General features: G+C 39.5%; 1 protein-coding gene across 5 annotated transcripts in view; it reads left to right on the top strand.

Annotated features, from left to right (window-relative positions):
• Positions 1–8,356: 8,356 nt before the first annotated feature.
• LOC136862759 (probable ATP-dependent RNA helicase DDX43) overlaps positions 8,357–19,812 on the top strand; it is a 272,457-nt gene continuing 261,001 nt past the window's right edge. The window contains exons 1-2 of one of the 5 annotated variants that reach the window (XM_067139022.2): positions 8,357–8,421; positions 16,502–16,899. In XM_067139022.2, the coding sequence (XP_066995123.1) occupies positions 16,507–16,899 (393 nt within the window). In that variant the 5' untranslated portion in view covers positions 8,357–8,421; positions 16,502–16,506. Of the gene's footprint in view, positions 8,571–9,233; positions 9,257–16,501; positions 16,900–19,812 lie in introns of those variants that run through there. The other 4 variants (XM_067139003.2, XM_067138995.2, XM_068225730.1 and 1 more) reach the window with 4 other exon arrangements.

Below are 19,812 nucleotides of genomic sequence, written 5' to 3'. Positions count from 1 at the left end.
CAGAGGCCAAACATATCTTCCTATCCCTCTCTTGTCCCTTCCCCCTAGTGAGCCTAGCCCAGATTACTTCCTCCATCTGGTTTACAATAACTTCTACTAGCTCACTAATCTATTCTTTTATCAATAGCGCTATTCCTCCAAGAACTCTCATTTTTCTGCTATTTTTTCCTGGATTTATACTTTACATCATGTTCTTTCTATTTTATCTCTTTCCCAAATTCAAGCCAGTTCTCTAGCAGCGCCACAGTATCAAAGATTTCTATCGTTTTAATAACTGCCTCGTTACCTAGCTTATTTAGTAACCATTTAATATTTATAAACCCTATCTTCCAGTCTAACTATGACTACCCCTCCCGTCCCTTCCGGTTATCTCCCATATTTTTGATTCTTGTTAGTATGGCCCTATCCTATTCTATCCCCATTCCATCTTTCTTTTGCCCTTTGCAGCGCAGCCTGTCCTTTTCTTCCACAAGCCTACTTTTCTTGCCCCATAAGTCTTTTAGGCTTAAACTTCTCCCTCTGTTCAGGGCGTCTCGACCTTTTATTTCCTCGCGTGCTCCTTGTTATTTATTGAACACTTGCCTACTTACGTTTGAGCTTCCCGGATCTTGTGAGTCAGCTTCTGTCCGTACTTGCTGATTCCCCATTTCAGCTTCTGCACTGTTCACTGGACTGCTCGATACACTGACCCCTGACATCCGTTCCTTACTTGCTTCGTTGTCCCGCGCTGTTTCCTCTTCTGTCTTCATGTCAGAAAGCCTACTTTCTTCTCGTTTCTTCCGTTTGAAACTATCAACTGTTGTCTCCTGATATGTGCTCTGAGCCCTTGACTTCTTGCTCTGAATAGATGGGATCTTAAACTATTTATTAATCACTTACTGTCTTCACTTCCCATATCTCTTCTCACCCATAATCTTGCCTTGAAGATTGAACGCCTTTCTTAAGATAATGTCCGCCGTCAGTGTTGATATCAATTTCGCTCTGATAGGCCTGCTCCCCCTCACTTTTCTAACCCCTTCCATATCATCGATATCCACTTCGCTAAAGTTGATCTTCATCTTAGTCTGAATTACATCGACCACCTTGTATATGAGTTCAACTTCAGCTTCTTTTACCTGCTCCTTCACTCCGTGTATAAAAATACATTTCTTCGCACGTTCCTGACCACTGTTCGCCTCTACGTTCTTCAGTTTCGTTACCTCTCCTTTCAGACTTTTGACTTTTTTCAGTTTCCTGATTTTCTTTATTATTTCCCATCTTTGCTGCTGCATCTTCAGTTTTGTCCTTTATCCATCTCTCCAGCTCTTCGAATATCTTTGACTGGTTCTGGAACATCTACTTTTGTTGCTCTGTTGTACAAACGTGCTTCACCTCCTCTCTGATTATTCCTTTAATAGCCTCCATGTCGTCCCAGCTCATATTGCCGTTAGCATTCGGGCCGACATTATGATCCCCGCCCCCGATAACTAACAGCATAGTAACCACCACATCCACCATCACCATCTCTCTTATCTTCCATAAGTCACTCTTGTGCTCTCTCTTCTCAGTTTTTTCCATTTAATTCTCCCTAGCCACCTCCCTATCTCTACTCGGTACTGCTCCACACCAACCATTGTGCTGCACACTCCACTCAGCACAACCGTTTCCTTCGCTAGCTTGAGTTAGACTATAATTTTGAACATGGACTGCAAGCATTCAAATGTAGATCGACGATGCTCCACATCATCAAATACCAGACAACAACATTGACTTCAACATAAGTATTAACATTACTTCAAGGAACTTACACATTATACCATCAGTAGACAAACACGACTGATCACATAATGTAACATAGTTATATAAGTACAATACGCCGTGTGAACTCATTTGTGCCCCAAAAATGTTTTGTTCAATCTAGCTATAAGTTTTAGTGTGCAACAGTGAACGTCTAATTTTTAAGACATTGCATTTTGAACACATCTCATCCTTGTAAATAATAGTAATGTTAAATTTTAATTCTCGTATCATTTAACGTAGAAGTTTGCTTAAACTAGGACGAAGAATATTGCAAATTGACGATGTTTTCACCTATACTATTTGACATTCTTATTGTTTCAGTGATGTTTTAATTACGGTTCTTGTTATGTTATTCAGCTGAAGATGACCTTCATACGGTCGAAACCGGTACTGTAAAGTAACAATACGTTTATTTATTTACTCGAGTCAGAAGCATACAATAGAACTTTCTTGTTTTAGTTTTTACATTACAATTTAGTAACAATAAAAGAGAAGGAATTTTTACACATATGCCAAAATGGTGTAAAATAGCATTTGCCCAGATGCGAGCAATTGTGACTGCATTTCCTTGTGCCTTGAGCAAATTCTCCTCACTGCATGAATCAGGCCAACCTGAGTACTGACATAGATGCTGTGTAGTCTGCACCTCCCGGCATTCACACAGTGGTGACACATCCAAATATCCCAATTTCACTATGTTGTCCTTAGACTTTCCAACACCTGTGCTCAACCTGTTCAGTGATCTCCATGTGATCCAGTCCAAGTTGTGTCTGGTTGATATGCATTCAGCTGATTTTGTCCATGTTTGAAGATGACTTGTTCTGGCTGCCCACAATTTTTCTCTGGTTTTTTCGGATATATATTTAGTGGAGATGTTGACTCTAAGAAACTCCTCCTAAATTTCAATCTAGGCTTTGGTGGACTGTGTCTGTGTAGTGGATGTAGCTCATTTTCTTCAACTTTTTCCTTTCGGCATTTGCGGCTACTTCCCTGCGTATATCAGGAGGAGCAATTCCTGCCATGCAATACAGTTTGCCAACTGGAGTTGGCTTCAAACATCCAGTAATTAGTCTCGCAGTTTCATTAATGGCCACATCTACTTGTTTTGCACGGGCGCATTCATACCACACTGGACAGGCATACTCACCGGCGGAGAAGCAAAGTGCCATGGCAGAAGTACGGACCACCTGAGGTTCAGCACCTCAATTACTACCAACAAGTTTCCGAATGTTATAGTAACGGGCTGACGCCTTGTATTTGGTGTTTAGGCAATGCCGTCGGTAGGTGAGGGACCTGTCTAAGGTCATTCCAAGGCAATTGGGTTTAAAACAGTGCTCCAATTCGGTGGCTTCCCAAGTCACTTTCCGTTTTCTTCATGCCTGTCTGTTTCGAAGATGGAAAGCACTGACCTGAGTCTTTTGTGGGTTTGGATTCACGTGGTTCTTGTTGTAGTAGTCCGAAAATGTTTCTGTAGCTCCTGTAAGCATCTGTTCTGCTTCTTCAAAATAACTTGTCTGTACCATTAAAGCAAGGTCGTCGGCATATATGAAACTTGTGGTTGCATGAGGTCTGGGCTGATCATTTGTATATATGTTGAATAGTATTGGTGACAATACATTCCCTTGGGGTAAGCCATTCCTTTTGGTCCTCCAACGGCACTGACTTCCTTGGAATTCAACGTAGAATCTTCGGTTGTTCAATAATGTGGCAATTATTCTACTGAAACCAAAGTCCAGGGTCAAGCTGTAGATCTTGTGGGGCATTATGCGGTGTTGGACTGTATCATAAGCTGATGAGAGATCAATAAATGCCACTCCAGTGATCTCGCTCTTCTCAAACCAATCCTCTATGTGTTGTGTTAAATGAGTCGTTTGTTCTGTACAATTTCTCTGGGGTGTGAAGCCTGCCTGTTCAGTTATAATTAAATTGTCAATCTTTTGTGATAGGCGGTTCAATAGCAGCCTTTCAAATATCATATAAAGATGGCATAATTATGAGATGAGCCGGTAACTCTTCGGATCAGAAGGTACTTTCATAGTTTTCAAGATAGCAATTATCTTAGTTTTCCTTCATATTTTTGGAATCTTATTTTACTTTACCCAGATATTTAAGAGTTCTACAAGCCATTTCAGTGTTTTTGGTCCAAATTTCTTTATTTGCTCTATTCTTATATCATCTAATCCATCTACCTGTTTGTTATTGCATTGTTGTATGGCCTTTTGCAGCTCATTTTGTGAAAATGGCTTTGAAAGCTCATTAGTTTCCAGATGTTCTTGTCTTTGGATCTTGGGTCCTTTACCTCGTTTATCTGTTTTACCATTTTTCAAAAGCTGTTGAGCTACTTGTTTTGGAGAAATGTTCGCATGGGTTTTCTTTTGCATTGGATCATTATTCAGTCAACGTAATAATCTCCATGCCATATGGCTACTTTTGCTCATGTCTAGCCTTTCTGTCGTTTCTATCCACCGAGTTTTCTTACCTTCCGCCAGAGACTGAGTAAGTTTTATAACAGCATCTGATGTTTGTTCCCTGAAAGGGTTTTCTTCGAAGAGTTTTGGTGCTATTCTAACAAATAGATATTGTCTTTACTGAGTCCTTGAATGTAGTTTGTACGGCATCCACGTGGGGTTGATTTACGAGATGACTCCTGAACGGCTGCTATAAAATCATCAAATGCCTCAGGACATTGATGTATTTTCTACACAAGGCTGTCTAGTGCCTCAGAAAACATATCCCAATTTGCTTTCTTTAAACTGTATCGTCTTCTGAATGGAACTTTGTGGTCTTACGGCTGTAGTAATCTGACGTACAATAGGTCTGTATTGGGTATTTTGAACTGTGTAATCAGCACTCTTGTGGAACTGTGAATCTGTTTCTTCACTGGTGAAAATCAAATCAGGATTGTATCCTCGTTTCCAGCATCCACTGTTGAAAGATGGTTACAATTTACCGTCATGAATTAAGCGTAAGTTGTTGGTTTCAGCCCTCTGCAATACAGTTGCAATCATCCTGGTCATATCCCCAAACATTACTATGACTATTGAAGTCTCCTAAGTTGAACTTAGTTTTCTGATTGTGGATATTAGTTGGTTTATTAAAGATGAATTTTGCATTAGGTGGTTTGCATACCGAGGTGACTACACAGTTGTTCGGTTCAACACACGGGTTTTCAATATTATCCTCCTCAGTACATGCTGTAGAACGCACTGTTAAGCCATGTTTATCAAATACTGCACTACCATATTGCCGACGGGGTCTTTCAATTACAAGGTTCATGCCGTGTAGCTTAGGTCTTCTATGATATGTATTGTTATGGGTCTCTTGGATACACAATATATCACACTGGAATTCTTGACACAGATTATGGAGGAGTTCCTCTTTTGGTCCAAATATTATTTCTATATTTACTGATATAATGATCAAAGTTGGTCTTGAAGGAGACCTTTTGTACGAGAATTGATAATCTCTACAATTGCTTCTGGATTTGAAAGGATCTGCCGTCAGCACATTTCGAAATTTGTCTGACGTTGCTCATGTTACGCCCAATTGCTACTCATCATCTTATATCTTGTGGTATACTTACGCCACCGTGTGAGTTCTCTCAGTATTTGGGATTGTGTTCGTCTTCATGTGGCCACCGTTCTGTTTCCTTATCGTATTCGTTTTCCGTTTGGAGTCTGTCCGCTGCTCTGTTTAACTGGCTGCTGAAATGTGAAGATCCCCTTCTGTTGGAATGCAGGCCATCTCTTCCAATAACCCTTCCTCCTATTCATTCTGATTCTATCGTAGCATTAATTGAAACCGCGAAATACCCTAAAGGCAGACTTTCCTGATAATAATAATAATTACTTTATTGCAACCAATGGAGATGATAATAATTACACAGAGAATGATTAGTCTTCTTTTGTGCGAAACTTCAACAGTGACACCGAGCGTTTCTTACATTACAACACATGATATCTCCCACATAGTCTTCCACACAGTAAACACTTACACATTCTTCATTTGGATCATGAAAATGGGAGTTAACACATACCTTGAAGAGGAATCCGTGATCTGCAAATCTGGTCGCTTGATATATCAAAGTGTTGTTGGTTCCATTCCAGTCCTTCCTTGTAATAGGTCTGTGATGTAAAAAATTCCCATATTTCTGCTTTTTTTTTTGTTGTTCGACAATGATGCTTTCGTATGCTGGCGTGGATGGTAATGGTAGCTGTAAGCGTAGGTCTTCCAGCAGCATGGGTTCTGTGCTCAATTCGTAGGCGATCCTCGAAGGTGAAAACCTCGACAGACACAGTGCGCGCTAGAGGAACATCGACTTAACTTTTTCCAAGTCCTTCAGATTGCTCTTCGTCAGGTATTCCCAGACAGTACAAATTCCATATGTGAGGTTGGGCTACTTTAGCTTTCAAACGTTTCATTGGCGTTGCCAAAGCAAGTATTGTCACGTTTTTATATTATTCTTTGCGATCACTGCAGCTGCTACTCTGTCTCTGATATGGGCCGTGCATATGAATCCTTGATGTTGCAGTGTTATACATAAGTATTTGAATCTATTTGCAGTAGTTAGTGGTTGACCTTCCATGAAGATTGAGTGGTATGTTGCTTGTTTGCCCCCTTTATCTAAGTATTCGAATCTATTTACAGTAGTTAGTGGTTGACCTTCCATGAAGATTGAGTGGTATGTTGCCTGTTCGCTCCTTTTTTAAATGTCATCATCACAGTTTTCGTTCTGTTCACTCTTAGATCGATGGAGCGAGCCCATACTACTAGTCGGTCAAATGATTCTTGTAAGGATTTCTGTGAGCGGAATACCATAACCATGTCATCTACATATAGATAGATGTTCATTTTATCTGTTTCCGTTGCCTGTATTATATCATATGTTGCTATATTGAACAAAAGTGGACCTAGGTGATTTAAAATCATGAACTCATGAACTCTGTTGATTGTTGAAATCAATCAATCAATCAATCAATCAATCAATCAATCAATCAATCAATCAATCAATCAATCAATCAATCAATCAATCAATCAATCAATCAATCAATCAATCAATCAATCAATCAATCAATCAATCAATCAATCAATCAATCAATCAATCAATCAATCAATCAATCAATCAATCAATCAATACTGATCTGCATTTAGAGCAGTCGCCCAGGTGGCAGATTCCCTATCTGTTGCTTTCCTAGCCTTCTCCTAAATGATTTCAAAGAAATTGGAAATTTATTGTACATCTCCCTTGGTAAGTTATTCCAATCCCTAACTCCCCTTCCTATAAATAAATATTTTCCCCAGTTTGTCCTCTTAAATTCCAACTTTATCTTCATATTGTGATCTTTCCTACTTTTATAAACGCCATTCAAACTTAGTCGTCTACTAATGTCATTCCACGCCATCTCTCCGCTGACAGCTCGGAACATACCACTTAGTCGAGCAGCTCTTCTTCTTTCTCTCAATTCTTCCCAACCCAAACATTGCAACATTTTTGTAACGCTACTCTTTTGTCGGAAATCACCCAGAACAAATCGAGCTGCTTTTCTTTGGATTTTTTCCAGTTCTTGAATCAGGTAATCCTGCTGAGGGTCCCATACACAGGAACCATACTCTAGTTGGGGTCTTACCAGAGACTTATATGCACTCTCCTTTACATCCTTACTACAACCCCTAAACACCCTCATAACCATGTGCAGGGATCCTTGAATTAATCCAGTTGTCTGAACGATTGGTTCAGACAATGAAACCGTATCGTCAATCTGAACACTATTCTTTGTCATAATACCAATGATTAATCTATATATAGGATTAGTTTCTCCTATACAGCTATCAAGTTTGGCTATTAGTTTTCTACGGTGAATTGTGTCGAACGCTTTCGTGTAATATACAAACACCATATGAAGTTTCCATTTTGGGTATCTGAGTGCTTCCTGGATGTCATTTTGAAGGCATTGCATTGCTTGTAATGTTCAATGGTTCTTTCTAAAGCCGAATTGTTCCTCTGGGATGTGCTTGTCGACTAAGGATGTATGCATTTTTGTTAGAATTGTAAGGATGGTGCACTCTAATGCTATACCGGTAGCTGATAATAACACGGCAGTATTTTGATAGTCTGTTGTGTACATTTTGCATACTTACGGTCCTGCATTGTAAATAACGCACATTTTACGGTTACATCACGTTGTTCAGTTTTCGGTTACGTTTGCATTGTCAAAGGAGCCTGACTCTCGTATGCCCCAACGGGCGAATCTGCTATAGCGAAGTAATTGTTTGAAATCCCCGCCGATACACCGTTTCCTTCTTCAGTCTAGCAGGACAGGAAATATTAAAATTCCCTCATCCAACTGGGGATTTGATTACATTGCTATTTGAAGTATTTTATGATACTAATGCTCATTGTTTCTATAATGCAGGAGTTTAAAGGCTGTAGAAAATTTTCAATGTTCCCTAGCGATGTATACCGAAGTAGAAGAAGAAGAAAAGAAAACTGGATTTGAGCAGACAATGTTGGTGAACTTATATCGAAAGTCTTTTTTTTCTCTATTTCCTTTTGCGATCGAGAACAAATGTTGTCTGATTCCCTGGCAGCGCCATATGAAGTTTGGAGTTACTGCGTGAGCTTGACGTTTGACGTTTTCTGAAGTTTGTACCGTGTAGTGTGGTTTGACAGCTTACACTCCTTATTCATATTTGTCTAGTACATTCTAAAAAAAACAAGTTAGTGCTCTGGTCTCCTTTTTCCCTACAATTTGTAAGAATATCTGTAATGAGTGTTGCCGTGCTGCCTTCAGGTGAAGTTCAAGCCATTTAGAATGATTTCCTGAAAATTTTTTGTGGTATCGTGTTTTTTCTTTTTAACGAGAAAGAATTTACGTTGTTACTGTGTATTTCAGCAGCTTGTAGTTTTGTGTAAAGTACGCAGAAAAGGCGTGAGGCCGGTTTACTGGTAATGCGTATTGTCTGAAGCCATTTTATAGAATTTTGGGTAAATTTTATAGGCAGTTGGTTTGTTTTAAACATTAACATATTCTGAAAGAAATGTGTTTATTTCAGATGTGCAGCGTAAACTTTAATACTTCTTTCGTTACTAAGATGACAATATGGAGAGGGTGGATGGTAAAAAAATTAGGAACTTTTTTATTTACTGAATTTTGCTAGTTTTAATATATATATATATATATATTATATATTGCAGTTAAATATTGTGAAAATGGGCCTACCTGTAGGTGCTTTCGTGTTACAGGAATAGCTCAGTCTTTTTTTCTAGTTAAGAACATTCTACAGGTGTCAAGAATTTCATCTGATAACATGAAAATCAAATTTGAAATATAAATTTTTGATATATTATCTGCCAATGGGAATATGTTTTATAGCATTTCCTACATCTTGTGAATTCTTCAGATCAGTAGCTGATGATTTTGTATATAAGTTTAATAAGGTGGATGATGGTAGTGATTGTTGTTTCAAGGGGTAAAAGGTAATTATCAGTTTCTTTACAGTGAAAAATTGTCATTGTTAATACGGTTTCACCTATTATTGCCATCTTGGAATGATGTTTAGTTTATATGATCCTGATATAAGTGGTGTAGGCTTACCTAGGGGATTGAAGGGAAGCTGATCATTTTCATTCTGTATAGCAGGCAGCATCTTATTTACTTTTTTTGTTCATAATCTTGTATTTTTTATTTTATAATTTCATCTTCATGTTACTAATAAGCTTTCTTTTTCTCTTATTTCTATCCGTGCACAGTCATTTTGTGTGATCGTACTATTTTCATTTGGCAGGAAATGTTTACAAATCTGTTGTTCAGGTAATGGCATACATACCTTGTCTACTTGGTTTGAAGGTAATTTTCAGGCAGTAGTACTAAAACCGCGTATTTTCACACCTCTACTGCTTCCTTGTACCTTAATGAGCATATCTAATAGCCTATCACAGCGCGTTTAAGTGAACTGGAGATATCGGTAATGTGTACCGTAACCCACTTTTTTGAAGACCTGGGGAACTTATCTGAATCCTAAACTGCAATTGGTTACACACAACCCTTTGATACAAGTTCTATAGGTCATTCCATGTTAAGAAAACAGTATTGCTCTTATGACAACAGGGTTAGCATATTGAACGGCTCTGCTAAACAGCATCACGGGAAAACTGTGGCACATATATTGGTGGAACTCGGTATTTAAGTTCAAAATAAAAGAAGGAAGAAAAACTAAGCTGCAGTTTTTTAAAATCTTAAGGTACAATGTTTGTAAAGGGGGCAGGGGATGGGGTGTTCAGGTTTTTACAGCAACAAGGGTAAAGTACTGCACATACAAGACCTCAGTATTGAAGTTCATGGCAAACTGGGAGATGGACAACAGGCAATTTTTATAGGCTTGGGGTGGGAGGTGCAGTTAATTGCATTTAATAAATTTGCCCAGCCAACGCCGGGTAGTACTGTGCTGTCAGTTGCCCCACGAAAAGAATGGTAACAATTAAATGCGCTCGTGAAAAAGAGGTAAAAATGTGGCAAAATAAAATGCACATAAGAAACAAAAGCTAAATAACAAAACCAAGCACACATAAAAATCATAGCAAATTTCTGTATCAGTACAAGTCATGCCGTGATGTATCTCTGCACATCACAGCATCAAAATTTTCAGTAACAACTGCTGAGTCCGGGCCCACGGTGTAAGGGGCAACGCGTCCGCCTGACATCCGGCGGCCCCGGCTTCGATTCCCGGCTGGGTCAGGGGTTTTAAATTGTAATCGTTAATATCCTTGGCCTGGGGACTGGGTATTCGTGACATCCTTAATCTTCCTTTCCTCACACACACCATTCCACACTACCGCCATTTCAATTACACACAGGTTTATACAGTATGGTGCCAGTAGGGGCAAAAGATCCACGTGGATCGATGCCCCAAACAAATAGCATTTAAAAACTACTGCTGAACAGTACAAGAATATTAGTATACACACACAAATAAATAATTACTTTTCTTCAACAGTGATAAGCTGCTGGCGATTCACAGTGTAACGGATTATGCGTTGCATGTACCAGAGCAGCTCAGAAGGAAAATGAAGGAAGGCAAAGCGATGGCTGTTCCTGCCATTGTGCTTCCTCCCTGGGAATGTATTTATTAAACAGAGGATGTTAAGTAGTTGTTTTAATAACTCACGGGCAATAACATGTCTCATCCATAGCATTTTCTTTCTTCCATAAAACAATATAAAGTACATTATAATATTCCTTAATTCCGAGGAATAATGTCCAAGTCCCTGTAGATCCATAAGAGCAATACTGTTTTCTTAACATGGAATGGGCTATAGTTTTTATACTAATAGGTTTATAGTATTGATAACCTAAATCCGAGCTATTAAAAACAGCACGATTTCAGAGATAATCGCAATCATCGTCACTAAAATGCTAACAACAGGGTTAGTGCCAGTGACTTTCAAGAAAGCCCATACAATTCTGGTTCATAAAGGAGGTTACGTAAATGATCCCAGTAACTGGCGTCCAGTTACTATATGCTCAGTTATTAGACGAGTCATCGAGAAAGTTCTTGATAAACAGCTTCGGACAGCGTCAGACATGCGCAGCTCCAGAGCACACTGGAGTTGGTCGGAGTGCCCGAAAAACTGACGAGGCTGCTAATTGCTCTACACGAGGGAAACGTAACGCAGATACAGACACGAAAACAGGGGAAAAACCCATCAAAATTAATCGTGGTTTGCTTCAAGGCTCCCCTTTGTCACTGGCATTATATAACATCGCTACCAATCATATTGTGTAAGAACTATCTGAAGATTCTTTAGCAGGGAGTTACGGTTACTCAATTGCAAATGAGGAGCCTAACCTCCCCATGTGTTTCGCCGACGATATGGTAATATTTGGGAAAATCACTGAATCTGTTGCTGAACTAGCCAGGATCGCCATAGAAAGATTTAAGGGACTCTGCCTGGATATCAGCGCTTCAAAATCAGCTTGTCTTTCTATCAAAAAAGGTCGGCTAATGGAGGAAAATATCATAAATGACTGTGAAATTGAATCACAGTGCAACGGAAGTGCGATTCGTTACTTAGGTGTGAATTTCATCAATGAACTTAAACTGGATCCACAAGCCGTACTTGACAAGACGCGAAACATGATTGACACCCTTGTTAGCTCACCATTGCTGCAATCTGACCAGAAATTCAATTTTAAATAGTTCAATATCACCTACTCTTATTTACCCACTCCAAGTTACTCCCCTAAACAAGATACCTCAAACTTTATCAGATGCAGATAAAATATTAAAGAGTGGAACTAAAGAATTATTACAACTACCAGCAGACGTTCCAGATCACATGGTGTACACTGAAAGGAAGTATAAAGGCCTCGGTTTGTTTCGCGCCACTTGGGAAGCCAAACTACAGCATATTAACATCTGTAATAAATTATCGCTTGCAAATAATGGCTACATTAATGGAACTTGGAGCAAGAACATACAATTTGTTTGCAAGATCTAGGCATAGAAATGAATGATCAAGTTATGTCCAAAAGTAGCCAGTAGCCATCTTCCCAACGTAAGGAAGGTCCGACAGATACTACGAGACAGAGAAATTCAGTCATGGACGAAGTTTACACACAAAGGAAAGGGCGTTGGACCCTTCCAGGAATACACGCCAGGTAACAAATGGATAAGAGATCACCGAGGCTTATCCTGTGCAGAATGGAGAGAGGCCATCAAGATGACAGCGAATGTGTGCGCCGTTCGCTCCGTGCCGGGAAGGTCCCAGGACAACACCTTCTGTCGGCGTTGCCACAGAGAGCACGAAACTCTTGCCCATGTCCTGGGAGCCTGTCCTCATGGGGAGGTATTGGGAAATTCCTGCCATCATACAATACGACACACGATTGCGACCTCGCTGAGGGATCACGCTGCACGAAGAGGTCTCTGGCCTAGCTACCGACGGGAGTAACAGGCGTATTGACATGATAGCCTTTCAACCAGCTAGCAAGCAAGGACTAATCTTATATCCCACAATACGCTTTGAGTCACACGTTGGACAGGCCGAAGAGGTGGACGCCGAAAAGAAGTTAATTTACCAGCCAACTGTAAACTACTATAAAGATAAATATCACCTAGACAATATCTCCATCTGTGGACTCATGATTGGAGCTCAAGGCACAATCCCTAAATTTCTTGTACAGCTATGGGATTCTCTCGGTCTCAGCCGGACACGACATTGCTATCGCCGCAATACGAGGTTCAGTGACCATACTCTGCAATCATCTATATAACATTTGAAGAACCATACATCATGCCATATCCCATGTTCATTGCAAATTTATTCCTGAGACTTGTGGTGGTTATTTGTATCTGGCACACTAGCAAACTCAACAGTAACTTAGAGGACAAAGTACTGTGTAGTCGACATACTTTGTCCTTGTGGCAGCCTTCGCATGGGGAAGTTGTATTAATAAAAAAATATCCTGTGGCCCTAAATTGATTTATTCTGAGAAATATTCACACATGCTGCAAATTGACACTTTTGGCATTTGCTAAATTTAATATGTAATGTATGGCGATCAAACAGGTTTATGAATATGTGCATCAAATACAGAATGCTAGAAAGGAGAATAGGACTACACAAGAGTAAAGAAACTCTTATGGATGTAATATAGGCTATTGATATAATACAGTGAAAAGGCATCAACAAAGTGTTTGAATATACACTATATCAATGGCGGACATTAGGAAAGGGGATGGTAACACACTCTAAGGCTAAAGACAGTGACGGCTAGTGTAAACAGGAGTAGTTTGTTGCTGAAGTTCTACTGATTAGCCTCCTTGTCATAAACCCCATTTCTTGAGATCTGTATTTTCTTGGTCACCAGTAGCATAAGTTGTTTCTAGTTATCAATTTGTTGCCCCCATGGGCTCTCAACTTGGGAGTGTGGGTTGACAACCACAGGGCTCTTCTGCTTATTGTGCCAGGTTCCTCACTTTCATCTATCCTGTCCGACCTCCCTTCGTCAACTCTTGTTCTTTTCCGACCCCAGCGGTATTAGAGCATTTGGGGCTAAGGGAGTCTTTCATTTTCATGCCCTTCGTGGCGTCCGTTACTTCATTTTTCGAAGTGATGGATCATTTTTCTTCTTTTTTTCTCTCTGTCTACCCCCTGTGGGTTGGGGACGCAGAAGAAGAATACACCCACCGTATCCCGTGCCTGTCGTAAGAGGCGACTGAAAAGGGTGACCAAGGGATGATTGTATTAGAACCCTGAAAGTACTGTGATTAGTACCATCACGCTGGGAACACCGTGGGTTGCCTTTACTTGCAAGTAGTACCACTATGTTAGGTACACAATAGGTTTGTGATTAGTAACAGCAGAGAGTGACATACCTGCCAACTTTCCTGATTTAGGCAGGAGAGTCCCGATTTTTGACAGTCTTTCCCGCCTCCCGATTATTCTATTATTTCTCCTGATTTTATCTTATTTTTTGGTGAACTTCAGTAATTTGTTTTAAGATCCCGCCATTTCAGCATTGTACATTCGTGACCTGAAGTCCTCTCATTGAACCGCTTTCAAGTGAAATATCGATGTTTATTAATATGAGAAATGCACGCGAATGTGCGATGTTTATTGAAACGCAAATTTGAACCACCATATGTAGTTCTACGTGAATATAGCCGAGTTTGCCACCTTCGCCTATGTTTCCGTTTGGTTGCATAATGCAAATAAATATAGGCTGCTGCAGGTATGTTCAACTTTCAAAGCTGCACTGTCTCAACTGGTGGAATGCTGGTAGGTTACGCGTTACGACCTGCGGCGTGGGGTAGAAAAGTTTACCTCGCAACCACGGTGCGTAACATTGTCCCGTTTAACCTTGGCGCGCGACGTGGGTACGTTACAGAGTTAGCAGCACATGTCTGTACCCGCCTTAATACGGCACATGATCAGATAAGACAGTTCAATGGAGTTGGATCTCAATAAGTTAGGGACTATAAAATGTATAAAAACCACACACAAACAGTTTTTAAAAATATTCCATGTAGTCTGTATCCAAAACTGAACACTTAATCAGATAAAAGGTGACATTAATACCATTGTCTGTTGATACTCTAAAAAGAGCAAGTTGAGAACATGCATATTATTCAAAGATATAAGCTTCATTGTTATTTCTGTATTGAACTGAGATCACAGAGGTGAGTTATTTATAAGGTTCAACCTATTCAATACCAATTACGTGTTGTATAGATGTTATTTACAACGTTTATTTAACATGGGACCGGTTTCGACATTTAAATGTCATCATCAGCCGTACCATACCATGCCATACCATTATGATGACATTTAAATGTCGAAACCGGTCCCATGTTAAATAAATGTTGTAAATAACATCTATACAACACGTAATTGGTATTGAATAGGTTGAACCTTACAAATAACTCATCTCTGTAACATGCATATTAGTTCCATATATCGACTTTTGGCCCAAAATGTGTTGATTTTTCATACCACTTCTGTGCCTACAATCTATAATTTGTCATATTCTTCCTTAAATGCTGAAAATGTTATGAAATTTAAAGTATTCAGTGACTGGACTGCTGGTCTGTTAGTCACAGCCTGATATTGAATAGTTTTAGTAAGATAAAACATATAGATACTGGTACAGGATACCAAAAACTATGAAAACTAATGAATAATTGGAGACAATGTTGTAACAAATTATAACAAGTTCTCTATTAAAGATTTTGGACTACCTCTTGACCTTACCTGTTTGTGGACACCTCATGTATTGGAACAACTAAGTTTTCTTGTATGATACACCAGGTGGAACTATAATCTCCTATTTCTAAATGTTTGAAAAATCTAAGTTCAGAATCTTAGAATCTGCTTTCTCAGTCATATATGATCTTTTCAGCATGCTTATCATTTATTTCCAAAGGACACATAACGCATTTGTATGATTTTTGCTGTAACACAAGATGTCACATAACTGCATTACAAGCAACCTGGCTGGTTAAAGCCGAAAGAATGCAAGGCACTTATGAAATTTGTGCTACAGATTGCAACCAGTCAAACTGAGGAATATCTCTTTTTAATGATTTTGCTAGCTCCCTCTGTGGATCAATGGTAGTGTGTCAGCCTCCAGATCCCTAGATCATGGCTTAAACCTGGCAGATTTGGTCGGATTTTTAAGGACAGAAAAAAATAATTGGTATTCTATGTCTCTTGATGTTGACATGAGATCTCTGGTGACATATTTCGTGTTTACCTATCAAAATTAATTGCAAGGTCGGCCATAGATACTGCAAAACAGGAGTCCATTTCTCTGCCATCAGGAAGCATAAAATGGAACATTAAAATTGACATGCAGGCAGACTAAATGATTTTGAATCAAAATGCCTACACGTGGTTCCTGAGATCATAGTTCATCTTTTAATTCTTCTCATGGAACTGATGAGATTTGTTTGATTTTACAATTGTTATTGTGTTTAAATGTTCAGGCTCACTCATTTTTTTTCTTTCTGTATGATGACTGATCTAATTAAATTGAATCAGAATTAAACACATTACTTTTTCAAATATACCATATTTGTGTTCTAAAGCAACTGTTAAAACCTGGAAAGGTTTGACAACTTGGTTGTCCCAAGTCTTCTTTCTTTCTTGCTCCCTCTGTAAATGTGTGTAGGGTATGTGCTTTCAGGCAGATTGTTTATTCTTACGTATTTCTGTGAACAGACACGATGAATGATGGTTGGGAATCCAATGAAGAAGATAATACCTCTTCTGGACCAGTGTATTCCCAAACATACGGACGTGGCAGAGGAAGAGGAGGAAGTGGTAATGGCATGCGAGGTAGAGGATGGGGTGATAGGCGAGAAGATGGTGGTCGTCAGCGAAGGGGTGAAGGTAGACGAGGAGGATTTGGTACTGGTAGTGTAAGAGGAGGAAACACTAATTGGCGCAGCAACACATCAGATGATAGCTATGGAGGAGGAAGAAACTCAAATAGTTATGACACGAGGAAATCTGAAGAAAGTACTGTAAATGTGAATTCTGGTGATGTTGGAAAAGTTATTGGAAGAGGTGGCTCAAAGATACGGGAATTAGAAGAACTAAGTGGAGCCCGAATTCAGGTATGTTCAAATCAGACATATGGTTTTTAACTTGTCTATAGTAACTCATCTATGAGATATAGTGTTGAGGGTGCAATGTATCCTGTAGTATGGGTTAAAACAATTTTACTTTCATCAGCTTGTTTTGGTCTCACCTTTGGCTTTGACAATATAAAAGTGACTGGTGTCAGTGATGTAAGTAATACTGCTCCTTGTACAACCAGTTGCTGTAATGAATTGTGTGAGGGTGCGTCCATTGTAGTTAGGTGGAAAGCAGTGGGAGATCACTCCTTTTTTTTATGCCTCTTTGGTAGTGTCCAGGCTTTCTGTAATAACACATGGTGGAACTATCGGGGATCCAACTAACTCGTCATACATACATACAGTACTGTATTTATTCGTGTATTAGACCCCCCCCCCCCCCCTTGGCTTTTCAAGACGAAGGAAATGAAAAAAAATTCTCTCAAACAAGACCCCCCAACGTAATTTGCCAGAGAAGAGCAACAATTCAGTTTCGAAGCAGGTACAAGCCTTATGCAGCTCTAATGACCACACAAATTTGTGAATAGTTTCATCCATATGGAAAACGCGTCGAAGTCGTGCAGTTCATTTGTGTTTTGTAGTAAGAAATGTCTGTCTCCGCAGCATAGACCTACTGCAGCTCTGATGACATTGCACAAATAGGTGAATAGTTTTGTGTCTGACCTGTGCATTGTAAGCACGCATCGTTTATGTATATATGTCTGTGTTTTGTAGTTAAGAATGTCCACCAGCGTAATAGCTCGCACAATTAGCTGCCGTTCTTGGGAGCGTGAGTTCAATTCCCGGTACCGTGTTCAGAGATATTTACGAATGGCAGGAAGGTTGATTTGTGGTAAAAATGGTACTGGCAACTCCCTTTCACTGGAGGCCTGTCTAAAAAAGAACAGCATCACCTCTGGATGAGGAAACAAGTTTACTTTATTTAAGAAATATTCATGGTGGTTGCTAGGTTTATTAATGCAGGAAGGCGAGATCATTAACAAGGTGATCGTTTAATATCTCGTAACTCGGGCCAATATAGGGTTTTTTGGGAGAGAAGTAGATTTAAAATGTGATAAAAACAATCCAATCACAATTGTTTTACTGGCCAACGTGCCTAACAAATAATAATAATAATTTGATTTTTTTATGTCCCTACTTACTTTCAATTATTTTTGGAGATGTCAAAACGTACTCGGGTATGCGTTAATAAAAAGTGGGAGACAACGAACGTACAAAATTAAACATTATGATAATAAACTCAATACTGCCACACCTGTAGTTATCCATTAATGCAGCAAACTTTCCTGTTTATGTTTATTCTTTCCGCCATTGAACTTCGACACTAGCCGGCCATTTAGTAACATACCTGACCTAAACAATGCAGTCTCTCTTGTCTCATTTACAGCTGTTTCGGGAAATCCTGATGTGATAAATGTAGAGATCAGGCATGAAATGTATTTAAAAATAAGGGTCTCTGTTCAACAGCCGCAGTTACCAAAAGAATGCTTCCAGTCAGTATGTATGACATTCGGAAATACAGCTCGTAACATACGCTAGTTATCAGCTGGTTGTTTGGCACGCTTTCAACAACACAGCTTTATTAAGGAGTGGTTTCTTCTACAAATACTCCAGTTCGGAATATCAGAGACCATCTCCAGAAACTGTTTTTAAAAGGTTCGAAAAGACAGGACTTCAAATGGTCTCGGTTGCAGTACATGGCTGACGAGATAGTAGTGAAGATGACTTCATTTGGAATGACGACATGCCAGTAGCAGGGAAGTTAGCGGCGGAAGGCAATGAAAATGAAAGCAGTGATCAGGTTTACTGTGTGGTAGGCCTACTGCTCAACTGACAGAGACAAATGACTGGCCATTGAGTTATTTTATATCAATATTGCATAATATGAGAATTTGATACCCTTACCCCTTTTCTCTACGGGGTAGAGTATGAAGTAAGACGAATCTTAGTAGCGAGTTTTTCCGACTGTATGCCCTTCCTGACGTCGACCTCATCAGAGGAATCCATCATCATTATTTTCCCTTATCCAGCTCCTGCCGGGTTGGAGTATTTATGGCATTACTCCATCTTCCTCTTTCCTTCCACCAATCTTCTTCCATGATCTTGTCCCAGTCTAAGTTTAGTCTTCTTATGCTGCTCTTCACTGATTCAATCCACCTTGTTCTAGGTCTTCCTCTTGCTTGCTTGCCCTTGCACTTTGCTTCCAGCATCTGTCTTGGAATTCTATTCTCCTCCATCCTCTTTACATGTCCAAACTACCTTCATTCATTCTTTTCAACTCTGTCACTTAGCTTTCCTATCCCAACTTCCTTCCTATCATCTTCATTTCTCACTCTGTCTTTCCTATCATACTTCTTAGAATTTCATCTCACTGGCTTGAATTCTACTCTCCTGCCTGCTCGTCAAAGTCCAAGTCTCAGCTGCATAAGTCAGTATGGGTACATAGTATATTTTGTACATTATTTCTTTATTTTTCCTACTTCTTTGCTCCAAACAAGTTTTCATACACTTTGGCAGAATGCATTACTCTGCTGTACCCTCCTGCTAATCTCCATGTTCACCCTAGCATTTTGCATTAATTAACTTCCTAGGTATTTAAAGCTGTCCACAATTTCCAGGCTCCGACTTCCAATTTTCATACTGACCTTTCTTTGCCTTTCCCCTCTTGAACATCACCATAGTATTACTTTTTTCTGTACTGATTTTCATGCCATACTTCTCAATTTTTTCGTTCAGTAAATCTAGTTGATGTTGCACTTCTTTGCTGTCCTTTCCCCAGATCACATCATCTGCAAATAGCAGTATCTTCATCTCTTTATCTTCATAGGCTTTCTTTGTTTCCTAACCTCCATGTCTACCCTAGCACGTCATACACAGGGGCTACTATAGCAA

This window comes from Anabrus simplex, chromosome 1 (genome assembly GCF_040414725.1).
Source record: "Anabrus simplex isolate iqAnaSimp1 chromosome 1, ASM4041472v1, whole genome shotgun sequence".
NCBI lineage: Eukaryota > Metazoa > Arthropoda > Insecta > Orthoptera > Tettigoniidae > Anabrus > Anabrus simplex.
Note: the sequence above shows the minus strand (reverse complement) of the source record. Positions and strands in the feature narration are given on the sequence as shown.